General features: G+C 41.2%; 1 protein-coding gene across 4 annotated transcripts in view; it reads left to right on the forward strand.

Annotated features, from left to right (window-relative positions):
- The first annotated feature begins 3,236 nt into the window (after window positions 1-3,236).
- Window positions 3,237-12,049, forward strand: part of Snx19 (sorting nexin 19) — a 37,435-nt gene continuing 28,622 nt past the window's right edge. For 2 of the 4 annotated variants that reach the window (XR_013090373.2, XM_076846158.2), the window contains exons 1-5: window positions 3,345-5,460; window positions 7,937-8,075; window positions 8,991-9,091; window positions 9,205-9,324; window positions 11,178-11,308. Coding sequence is in view for 3 of the 4 variants with exons in the window: in XM_076846158.2 (XP_076702273.2) it covers window positions 3,772-5,460; window positions 7,937-8,075; window positions 8,991-9,091; window positions 9,205-9,324; window positions 11,178-11,308 (2,180 nt within the window). In the remaining variant the exon portion in view is untranslated. Of the gene's footprint in view, window positions 5,461-7,936; window positions 8,076-8,990; window positions 9,092-9,204; window positions 9,325-11,177; window positions 11,309-12,049 lie in introns of all 4 variants that reach the window. The other 2 variants (XM_076846160.2, XM_076846159.2) reach the window with 2 other exon arrangements.

Genomic DNA, 12,049 nt, shown 5'->3' on the forward strand with positions numbered 1-12,049 from the left:
TCAGGGTCAGAGAAAGAGATGTGACAACAGAGGTCAGTGTAATGTGGGGACATGAGCCAAAGGTAGCCTCCAGAAGCTGGAAAGAACAAGAAAACAGAATTTCCCTTCAGAAGAGGCATGTCTCTGACAACTCATTCCAGATTTCCAGAACTGTAAGAGAATAAATTTAGATTGCTGTAAGTCACTAGTTGGTGGCAATTTGGTAGAGCAGCCAGATGAAGCTAACATAGGAGCCAACAGCCTAATCTCCAACCATAACCTTTCTTCTTCTGTCTTGTTCACTCCACTTCCAGATCACTAAACCCTTTTTTCACAATTTGTCATCTTTCTCCTGGTTTTATTTCCTTTTTATGACACCTAGACACTATGATTTTCAATTTTAGCACCTTTCCTTTGGGGATGTCAACATTCTAAGCACTTACTTCTTTTCATCTACATTGATACTCACAACATGGTAATTTACCAGTCTCCTGCTTGTATCTTTCCTATATTGAGGACACTAAATATCTCAGGAAAAAACAACTCAACAATGTATATTGCACCACTATAAAAGCATGACCTCTAATCTCAGCCTGCCCTCAATCCTTCTTTTTCCGTCACATAACCTTTATTAGCAAATAATTCTGCACCATCACCTTTTCTCCACTCATCTGATCCATCACTGAAACTCTCTTCATTAGGTTACTCTGTCTTCTATTTTCAAGAGAAAATTAATGTGTGGCATGGACTGATTCCAGCTTGGCCTCTTGTCATACTGCCATTTTCTCTCATTGTCCCTGACTGTTCTCACATGTATGCTGTACCCTCCCTTTGCCTCTGCACTCTCTACCCTACATTTTCCTAAAATACACTTACTTATCTTGCATTTCTCAACTTATGGGTAAACTTTCTGTGAACCATTCAATTCCCTGGTTTACCATCCCTCCTTTGAGTTCCTACCTTATTGTACATTCTTCTATTGGCAACTATAGTAGCACACCACATAAAACATGAGATCATGCTTAATTACATTTTTCTATTTGTCTCTCTTTTAACTAGCCTGAGAGTCCCTTGAGATGAATAACTGTGTCTTATTTATCTTATTATTCCCACCAATCTGGCATTATGCTGTTAATGTTTTGAGAAATGGTAAGAAGAGAAGGAAGGACTCTGCAAGAAACTGAGCAATGTGGCCAGACAGACAGGCCACCCCCCCCACACACACACACTCACACACACACACACACACACACACACACACACCACTGAACATCAGTCCTGACTCACCTCCACCCAGTGATTAATCTGTTTGGAGACACAGAACTGTCCCAGACCCCTGGGCAGAAACTCAGACCTGTCCAAATGACAAGTGCATTGGCATGTCCATCAAATTCGCTTCAGAATCAGGAAGACACTCTTGGATACTTCAGTGCCCCAGACCATCTGGTCAGGTGGCATAGTGCCCATTTACAAGGTCAGTTCCTTATTGCCCTGAACATTCCAGATCATGAGGCAGAGTAAACTTTCTCTCTGAGCCACCATGCAATTTTTACAGGAGCAGCATCATTAAGCCCTCCATCATACACTTTTTAAATTTTAATCCTCAACTAGGTGGCAGGGATATTTCTCCAGGTCATCACTGACATCATCTAATTGTTCCTGAGAACAATGGAATGGTCTGGAAGGGGAAAGAGAGTCAGTGTTCACTTCTCATTCCTTTTCCACAGGAAGGAGAGTGGCACTGAAGTGGAGTATACTGTGGAATGTGGACCGACATTCTGGGATTTAAGGGAGATTCCCAATCAGCTTAATGGAGACCTCCATCCAAAGTTGCGCCATTTGCGTTAGAAGTGGTTAGTTATAAACCATGCCTCTCATATAAATGATGGTTGTATTAAAAAGAAATTTTGCACCAACACTAGAAATGGAAATGAGAGAACAAGCTGAAATATACTTATTGTTGGCACAGTTTTTATTGGAATTGGCCAGAAGATTTTCCTTTACATCTAGAAAGTAAATTCTATAATGACAAAAGGCTGCTAACAACATAGAGAATGCTGGAGATGGGCAACCATACCAGTTTTATGCAAATGATGTATACTCTATGCCAAAATAAAAAGGATAGCCATATTACAGACAGCATTCCAAAGGGCCAAGGTGTGGAAGGAAATTGGCTTCACACCAAATGAACATGAAAATGTCTAGATTATCAAATATTTATCTTCCTATAGATAATTCTATTTATGTAGACATCTAAGGGTATTAAAACAAAAAATAGAGCATATTCCAAACCAACTATATTAGAGAATTAATTAAAAGTATATCTCTCTCTCTGCCTTTTTCTCCTATGTATTTGGGAGGTGAGAGGAAGAAGGAGATGGAGGTGGATAGAAAGAAATCCTCATCCCTGGTGATTCAGCATCAAAGTACTTTCTCTGTTAAATTCTCCTTGACCTTTGTAACCCACCATGATCTTTCCTTCCTCTGAATACCTGTAATATTTTGCAAGTTACCATATCACATACTGGTGTGTATAATTAAATATCTATTTATGTTCAAAGTAGTCATTTACTCAATTAGCCACAAGGGTCTTGAGGACAAGGATCATTTGTATTTCCCTAAACCACCTATCATAGCACCTAAACATAGCAAATGCTCAAAATATATAACTGTTTGAGCAGTGACATCAGCAAATAACCCCAAATCACAAATTTGATTTCATAATGCAGTATATAGAATTAAAAGAATAAATTTGTCCCTGTATCATATTTTATGAGTTGTATTTTTCAATTATTGAGAACAAGTGAGGTAGGCTGTGAATTAGGGATGCAGTGGGAATGGGAGTGGTTCGGAAGGAAGGGGGTGAACTTTTTTAATCCAAGAGGCCCATGAAATATGACCCCATGGGATTAAAATAAGCAAGATTTAAAATAAGCGGGATCAAGAATGTGCATAAGTATAAGGGGTGTTTGCAAACAAGATTGAAAAAACTGGAGCTGCAACTCGCCTTAAAGACGCTAGAAATCTGAGCGTGCGAGTCACTGCCTCATGGCCACAGAGGTTTAGTGACAAATGGAATTTTTGTCCTCTCTTGGAGAGCACAAGTTTTGCACGCTCTCAGGGGTGGAGACCGACCGTCACAACGGCTTCTTACCACCAGGGGGCACCTTGCAGAGCCGCTTCTCCCGGCACTTGCAGCCACTCTCCCAGCATGCCTCGCTCCTGCCCGCCACGACCCGGAAGTTGTCGCCGGCTGCTGGCCGGCTGGCAGCCCTGGCACAGTCGGCGCTGCGGAACACAGTCGCCCTCGCCGCCCTAGCCTGCGGTGGCTGCGGGCTGAGGCTGTCGGCGGGAACCCCAATGAGTCCACTCCAGGCGGGGTCTCAGACTGGACGCGGGGCCCCTGGCGACGTGTGACCCGCCCCGGCCGGCCGCTGCACGGGCGTTTGTAAGTGTGTGTGGGACCCAGCCGGCCCTGCACCGCCCTCTCTGAGGCTGCAGAGAGGCGCTCCGCCTGGGGCACTATGAAGGCCGCAGAGCTTTCCTCGGAAACTGCATCTCCGCCGGAAGCGGCTAGTTGGAGTGTTCTGTTGACAGTAGTGAGGGGGAGAAGCAGAGCTGCAGCTGTCGCTTTGCAGCGCCTGTAGGACTTCAAGGGCCCGAAGCCCCTGCCGGTTCTCTGTAGTGAACCCCAGTTTTCTTGTATCTGGAACACAGTACCTGCCTCCTTTCCTGATTCTTAAGTAAAATAGAGGGCTGTCATCTAGGGGAAGCTACCTGAGCCGTTCAGCCATGGAGCCCGACACAGTGTCCCCTATCCAGGAGACCTCTGCCCCGTCTTTATGTAATTTAAGTAATCTGTGGGGTAGCCGGAAGCTGATGATTGTGGGGATCTTACTTGCCTGGCTTCTAGTTATCCACCTTCTGGTTAACGTGTGGCTTCTGTGCCTTCTCTCAGTGTTGCTAGTGGTGCTGGGAGGATGGCTAGGCTCCAGCTCCATTTTGGGGCTTTCAGGTCGACTACACCTGGAACGGTTCATCCCAGTGGCCACCTGCCCTCCATGCCCTGAGGCAGAAAGGCAGTTGGAGCAGGAGATCAACAGCACCATCCAGATGATTATTCGAGATTTTGTGTTATCCTGGTATCGTTCAGTGAGCCAGGAGCCAGCCTTTGAGGAAGAGATGGAGGCGGCCATGAAAGGGTTGGTGCAGGAACTTCGGAGGAGGATGGGTATGGTGAACAGTCGTGCTCTTGCCCAGAGAGTTATGACTCTCTGTGGTTGTCACCTGCAGAGCTACATTCAGGCAAAGGAGACCTTTGCAGAGAAGCAGAGTGGTCCAGTCCAGCCTTCCCAGCTCTGGGAGGCTTATTGCCAGGTTACTGCCCCACATCCTGCTATGCACAATCCTAGTACAGAGGTAACCTATACCCGTGGCATTGTGAATTTGTTACTTCATGGGCTGGTGCCCAAGCCCCACTTGGAGACTAGAACTGGACGCCATGTGGTGGTTGAACTCATTACTTGCAATGTAATCTTGCCACTGATCAGCAAGCTGTCAGATCCTGACTGGATTCACCTTTTACTTGTGGGTATCTTTTCCAAGGCCAGAAATGATTCAGCAAAAATAGATAAATCACTCTTCCCACCCAGTTCCTTGGAACAGCACTCAGTGCCCACATCTCTACCACTGATTGTTGAGGTGGAAAGTCTGCCAGAACGAAGAGCCCCTTCTCCAATAGAAGCCTCTGTGCTCCTAAACTGTAGTGAGCCAGGCCCCACCCCAGAGGTTGAAGAAGGCCATGAAGCTGTAGAGGCAGATATGGCTGGGATACTTGAAGAAAGAAAAGTAGGAAACAACTCATCTCATTTCCTACAGCCAGATATTCGAGGCCCCCTGTTCTTATGTGAAGACTCAGAACTGGAGTCTCCACTGTCTGAACTGAGCAAAGAAACTATCATGCTCATGACCCCAGGCAACTTCCTCTCTGACCGGATCCAGGATGCCCTATGTGCCTTAGAGGATTCCCAGGCTCTGGAACAAAAAGAAGGTGAGGGATCCGAGGGCAATGAAGGAGCAGAGACTGAGGAGGGGTCAGGGACAGAAACAGGCCTGCTGGTCTCCATGCTGAACTCCTGCCCAGAGATCCAAATTGACACAGCAGACAAGGAGGTAGAGCAAGGAGATGACACCTCTCTTACAGCTTTGTTGGAGGAGCCAAAAAAGATTCAGCCCCTGCGACCCTCGTGCTTAGATAATAAGGATCTCATCAATGATATGAGCTCCCTTGATCCAACTCTGCCACCAGTTCCACTTTCTTCCTCTCCTCCTGGTCCTCTCAGCTCAACCACTTTCAGCTTTGAGCCCCTGAGCAGTCCAGATGGCCCAGTTGTCATCCAGAACCTTCGTATCACTGGTACCATTACTGCCCGAGAGCACAGTGGCACTGGATTTCACCCGTATACACTCTACACTGTAAAGGTAACAGAATTCAAGCTACAGGTATCCATCACGGGCTGGGAATGTAATCAGAAATCAGAGTCAGCAAATGCAATGTTCTCTCAGGAGATGACTTTTAGTTTGCTATGTTTAATTCAACAAACATCTGTATGTGAATGGCCTGAAGCTAATTTGTAAGACAGAGTAGGCTCTTACCCTATTCCTATACGAATAATCCAGAAACTCAGGGTTTTACCCTAGTTTCCAATCTTGGCTGTACCTCAGAATCACTTGGGCTGCTTTTTAAATACACTGATTATGATAGATCCTGACAAATTCTGAAGGAGAATATCCAAAGTAAAGTCCAGGGTTCTATATATTAAAAATAAGACTTTCCAGACAACATGAAGACACCTTGACCTCAAGCTATTTGGAGGGAATCAGCTGCTCTAAGCAGCTTCCTTTATAGTTTCAAGTTTGTGCTTAAATGTCTTCAGGAATAAAAAAAATTCCTATCTTCTGAGGTAAATACAGGTAAATAATCTGCCTTCCAAAAATAAAGTTCAAATGATACTGATATTTTTTAAGAATGTAGCAGGGAAGAAGTTTGGAAAAAGAATTCCTGGGCAAGACCCTATCTGTTGTATTTTACTTGCTTTTTCCTTGCTTTTTTCATTGAGTCCAAAAACTTCCATAAGGCATGTACCTGGATACTGCTAACACTCTCATCCTCAAAATCCCAGCCCTGTTAATAGGAAAAGGGCCTTCCCTAATCTGCTGAACTCAGTTGCATCATAACAGCATTTTGAAAATTAACAAGACATTTTGAAGTTAAGACAACAGAATCATAAACATGCAAGTACATATATTTATACATACACACAAACACTCCTTATAAAATAGACAAGTTTTACAAGTATAGACATCTGTCATGTAATAACTCTGGCTAGTCTCAAAGGACAGGTGTAAACATTTTGCCTACCTTTTTGTTCTAATTCCATATGTCCCAATGACATGCACCTTTCTCACAAATAGGCGTCAGCTTCTGATTCTTCCTTCTTCTATTTATGATATATTCTAACACTGATATTAAACAACAATTATTTTTCCTCTTCATTAGCAGAAAATTTAATGGAGAGAATTATTAAGTCATAATCTTTCTCCCACTTACTGTTTTTGTTGTTGCTAAATTTTGACACCAGTTACTACCTACTTCAAGTAGACGTTGAAAAAAGGGTAAGGTGAAAAATGAGCAACAAAATAATATAGTCAATTATGTATAGTTTGAGATTGGCCTTAGATTTTCAAAAGGACATAATGTAACTATGATTTTAACTTGATTTCAAAGTTATTTTACTTTCTGATTGTAAAACAGTTTTAGTTTGTATGATAGAAGTGAACACATCAGTATTGAATATTGTCCCGAATATTCCACAGAAAGATTACAACTCCTAGTTTCTCTGAGAGCCCTCCCCTGAATTCTACCTGTGTCTTTATTTCTCAGTACTGGTCTCAGGAACTTATTTGCTCTCTTCAATTCATAGTGAATACCCCTGCTTCTCTACCTATAAAAAAGTTTAAAATACCACCAAGTCCTACCAATGGGATAGTTTTTCCTATCAATTGCCACAATATAGTAACGTACCAAACAATAATAACCTACTCCTAATTAGTCTATTCCTAATAAGAGCAAACATAACAGTTCCTTGTATCTTAACTACTCTGTCAGAGACAAAGTTTTCCTCTGTATTGAGTCATAGCTTTCATGTTGTTCACAGTGCTCACTTTTCTGGGAACATACAAGAACTAGTCATCATTCCACATACAAGCCCTCCAAGTATTCAAAGGCAACAGACTTTAACAACATCTCCAGTCATCACTTGACTTCTAATACATATGTCATATGCTTAGGGGGAAAAAAAAAAAAACTTAACCCCTAAAAAAAACAACTAGGAAGATTAATCTATCCAGAGCAAAACTAAAACACATGTTCTTTTAATTCATTGCACGCAAACAAATGATTTGTGTTCATTGTTTGGAATTATTTGTTCTACCCCCAATTAATAGAAATCATCCCTGAATGAGTATAAAAGCAAAATGGTTTTTCCCTTAATAAGGTCCAGTTTGTAATTTAGGGGTGATAGAGTTAGCATTTTTTATAGGTGTTATGCCTTCTGTTTTATACTCACCTTTTGAGATTTGAATAATAGTGATGTAGCCATTTGTGTAGATAAAGTACATATTTGAGGGAGGGAGGAGTGAAATTCATTTCTGACATTCTGGGCCACATATATTAGGAACTCATTCTTCAGTTCAGCTTCCTTGGAGTTTGAGTTATTCATTTCAACTCAGGGCAGCAATCAGATGTGTTAGGTCCTATAAAAGAATAGGAATATCTCCCTCCCTTAATCCCTACTGTGCTATTACTGTGTAGCCATTGAACATGTTTTCATTAAATCCAGAATAGAAGATTGCCTAAACCTGGCTGATTCTGTCAATAAATCTGTTCCTTCAACAGTATGAGACAGCTTTTAACAGTGAGAACAGCAGTGCCCTGCAGCAACTGGCCTACCACACTGTGAACCGCCGATACCGGGAATTCTTGAACCTGCAAACCCGCCTGGAGGAGAAACCAGAGCTACGAAAGTTCATCAAAAGTTAGGAATTGCCCAGTCCCTGACTGGCTGCTTGCTTTTCACATCTAGCCACCCTAAACTGAATGATTGGTAGCCTATGGGTTTGTGGAGAGAATAACGCAGCATTGATGTTCTTCCCCAAATTTGCTTTGAAAGTTTGAGGGTTTTGTGCTAGACAGTTCTGATTACATTCTTTCTGAGGTAGTCCTTTGCTGCTAAATGCACTCAAATTTCTATCTGTGCCCATAAGATAGAGTGAGACATTATAACTTTTCCAGAAAAATAGATTATTCACTTTTAAATATTAAAATATTATACAGAAATTCATGTCACTTCCTTTCCTTTAACAACCAGGCCTTTTGTGTGCTGTTTGACACTTCCAAGGCCCAGAGAAAATAAAAAAGTGTAATAAAACTCAACTATAAATATGAGCTAGTCACTGGTTACTTTGTTTTTTTAAAAAATTCTGATTCTGGTCCAAATAAATATTTTAATAACTATGGGCATAATTGTTTATTTTCTTTCTTAGTAACAATAACTAATACTGAGTCAAGCTTGAATACATGGGTCAGGTTCTCTTGTTAGTTAATTTAATCCTCTTAATAGCCTATGAGATAGATACCATCATCTCCCTTTTATAGAAAAAAGACAAAGTTACAGAAAGATTATGCAATTTTCCTGCAGTCATCATTATACTAGGGATTGGAGCCCCAAAACTGATCAGTTGGACTTCAAAGACCTCTCTTCTAACTATATCAATTGGTCTCTTTATATTAGTAGTGGGAGTAGATTCTGTATATTACATCCTGGGAGCATATTTGGAACTCCTGAAATTTAAAAAATAAAGGTCAGAAAAAATATATTCAATAACTGTTTTATATAGGGTAACTCTCTATGAATGTTAAATGAAGGAGGTATTTTTGTTTTATTTTGGAGATGTGAAAGGTCCTAAAAAGCTCTTTCCAGATCTTCCATTTGGCAACATGGATAGTGACAGAGTGGAAGCCCGAAAGAGCCTTCTGGAATCATTCCTCAAGGTTAGCATCTTTTTTGTCTTTGCCCTCATTCTGACTCCTGCCCACCCAAGCCAAGGCAGAGAGATCTAGGAACTGGGATTTCTCTTTAAAATCCTTCTATCTTAATTTTGCAGCAACTCTGTGCCATTCCTGAAATCGCTAACAGTGAAGAGGTGCAGGAATTTCTTGCTCTGAACACAGATGCTCGAATTGCCTTTGTCAAGAAACCATTCATGGTCTCCAGAATAGATAAGGTACTAGCAAAGCTGCTATACTTAGCTTTCATTTCTCTGCAGACGTGGAGTATTCATCAGAACAGAGGCAGTATCTGAAAAATAAGAGAGGTAGGGTATAGGGCAAGGTGGCACAGAGGAGTCAGTAGAACATTGACTAGAATTTTTAAGACATGTTGCCAAATATTGGTTGGACATCAACTTGCCAAATCACAGTGAGCAGCTATTAGGTGATAGTAGTCCTGACTCTAAGTGTACACACATCTCCTGGGGAAACGTTGATTGTTCCTGCAGTAGAGGCATGTAAGGATCAAGTGAAGATTCATGGATAATTGCAGGGATTCTCTTCTTGTGTGAAAGGTCATTCCTAGTGTGGTCATCAGGAAAGAGAGCTCCAAGGCAGGACACTGACCTGGATTTCAGTTGATGTTGTGATTTTCTGATGGAAAACAGAGTATTCAGAGAACTGTACTTATTCAAGAGGGTCTCTCAGCTCCCATGGAGAAGGTAGGAGAAGGAAATCTGGAATACTTAAGAACTTATAAGCTATGATTACCAGCTGTTATCATGGTCTGCAGGACAAAAGCCTGAGATTTATGTTCATCAGAAGATGGTTTGTTTTACAATGTCTCATTGGCAGAAGAAGGGCTTCTCTCTTCTCACCTAGGCTTGGGAGCACAAAATAAAATAGAATTTCATGTAGTAGGTGCCAGAGGACATCCACTGCTATGTGGGATAAACCACAGACTACAAAGGGATCATCTAACTAAAACTCCCAGAGTTCCATGTAGATATATTCATTCATTGATTCTTTCAACATCTTACTAGATGCCTGTTTTGAGTCAGGCACTGTTCCAGTTGCTAGTGATGCAAAAGTAGATGAGACAGATTAGGACCCTCCTACAGACTATAGTTCTTGAGCTTAGAGAGCAAGTTGTATTTGCTGAGCTACATTATCTATTTTCATGTTGTCCTCTGTGTTCCTTCCCTGGCTTGTTCTCTACTCTCCACTGTAGCCTTCTTGTCTATTCGACCTTGTCTTAGCTGTACTGTGCTCCTTGTGCAGGATCATCCAAGAATGTCTCGAAGAAGGCATATGCTGTTCCCGTAGTGTTAAAGAACAAGAGACACCAAGGAAAAGAAACTGTTTCCTTCCTTGTCATAAAAATTTCAGGATTTTGGTTTTTTGTATGTCTTCTTTAGTAAATATATGTTTGTCATTTTCCCATTCTGAGAAATAGATATAATTCTTCATTGGAAATTATTTGGTTTTCTTTATGGCTGGAAAATATTATATCAACTCTAGATTTCTTCATTTTGATCCCAGTGATTCTCATTCTTTCTTTACTGTTAGAAATTGTTTAACTCAACTATAAAAAAAAAAATTCTTTGGTCTGTGTGAATTACCCAAAGCATGTTTATATTATTTATGTCCCTAGACTGTATTTTTTATTTCTGATCATCTTTTTCATTCTTCTTTTTTTCCTTATACTTATATTACTTCCACTTGTTCCATCTTATTGAAGACTATATCAATTTAGAAACTAGAAACCACCTTTTTATATAAAAAGGAAGCCACCAACCTGCAGAACTTCTAGGTTTTTATTTACCCCACTGTATGTTTTGGCTTCTTTCCCCATGGCATTGTTTGTCTTATTCTGCAAGGAAAAGGATATTGATGGTCATAGAGAAAAGGGAAGATTGTTTTCATTGGTGGGTATTTGGCTTTCCTAATGGATGAGGCTCTGCTAGATAGCCTGGCTCTCTACTCATCTTATTGCATAAGGCACAATGAGCTGACTTCTTTTCTGTTTGGCATTTTCCAACTGGGGATGTAAATGGTTGTACTAACCCTGCACCTCTGATCCCTGCAGATGGTGGTGAATGCTATTGTGGATACCTTGAAGACAGCATTTCCTCGCTCTGAACCCCAGAGCCCCACAGAGGAGCTGAGTGAGGCCGAGAACGAAAGCAAGTCCCAGACAGAAGGCAAGAAGGCTAGCAAGTAAGAACCTTCGGTGGCCCAGAGACCCTTTCCCCAGTTATCAGGTTGATCCTCAATCTTCAACCAAAGCCTACCTCATTCTCAAGCCCTAGAAAAGAGCAGGAGGAAGAGGAGGTGGGGCACACATAAAAATTTTTAGGCAAAGCCAGACTCTGGGCTACTTAGCACTCCCCTAGAGCAGGAACCCAGCACTCAGCTGACCAAGGATTTTTTTTTTTTTTTTAACTAGAAGGAATACTGTAGACTATGGATATTCTCTTTTCTGTCTTCTGAAAATTTGAGGTATTTCTTTCCTATTAAGAATTAAGGCTCATAACTCATCTCTGCTGTCATTTCTGGTAATCTTGGCTCAGAAATTTCATATACTAACAATAAACAAGAAAAGGGTAGAATAGAAACCTGCAGGGTCTATTTTAGTAACTGATTGACTGCTACTGCATCCTGCACTAGAGTCCCAGTTGTTCCTTGGCATCACTCCACACCAACATGTAGAAGGCAAGGGTACCACACTTAACCTTACTGGAAATTTCATCTGAATATGGGCCCATAGGGAAAAAGAAAGTTATGTATGTATGTGCGTGTCTGACTGCCATTGTCTTTGTGTTCATGTTAAAATCCAGCAATGCCAGACTCACAATAGTTAGCCTTTTTTAATTGACCCATATTTTATTTTATTTTTTTTTATTGGTTGTTCAAAACATTACAAAGCTCATGATAAATCATCTTTCATACATTTGACTC

The sequence above is a fragment of the Callospermophilus lateralis genome, chromosome 2 (genome assembly GCF_048772815.1).
Source record: "Callospermophilus lateralis isolate mCalLat2 chromosome 2, mCalLat2.hap1, whole genome shotgun sequence".
NCBI classification, from domain to species: Eukaryota; Metazoa; Chordata; class Mammalia; order Rodentia; family Sciuridae; genus Callospermophilus; species Callospermophilus lateralis.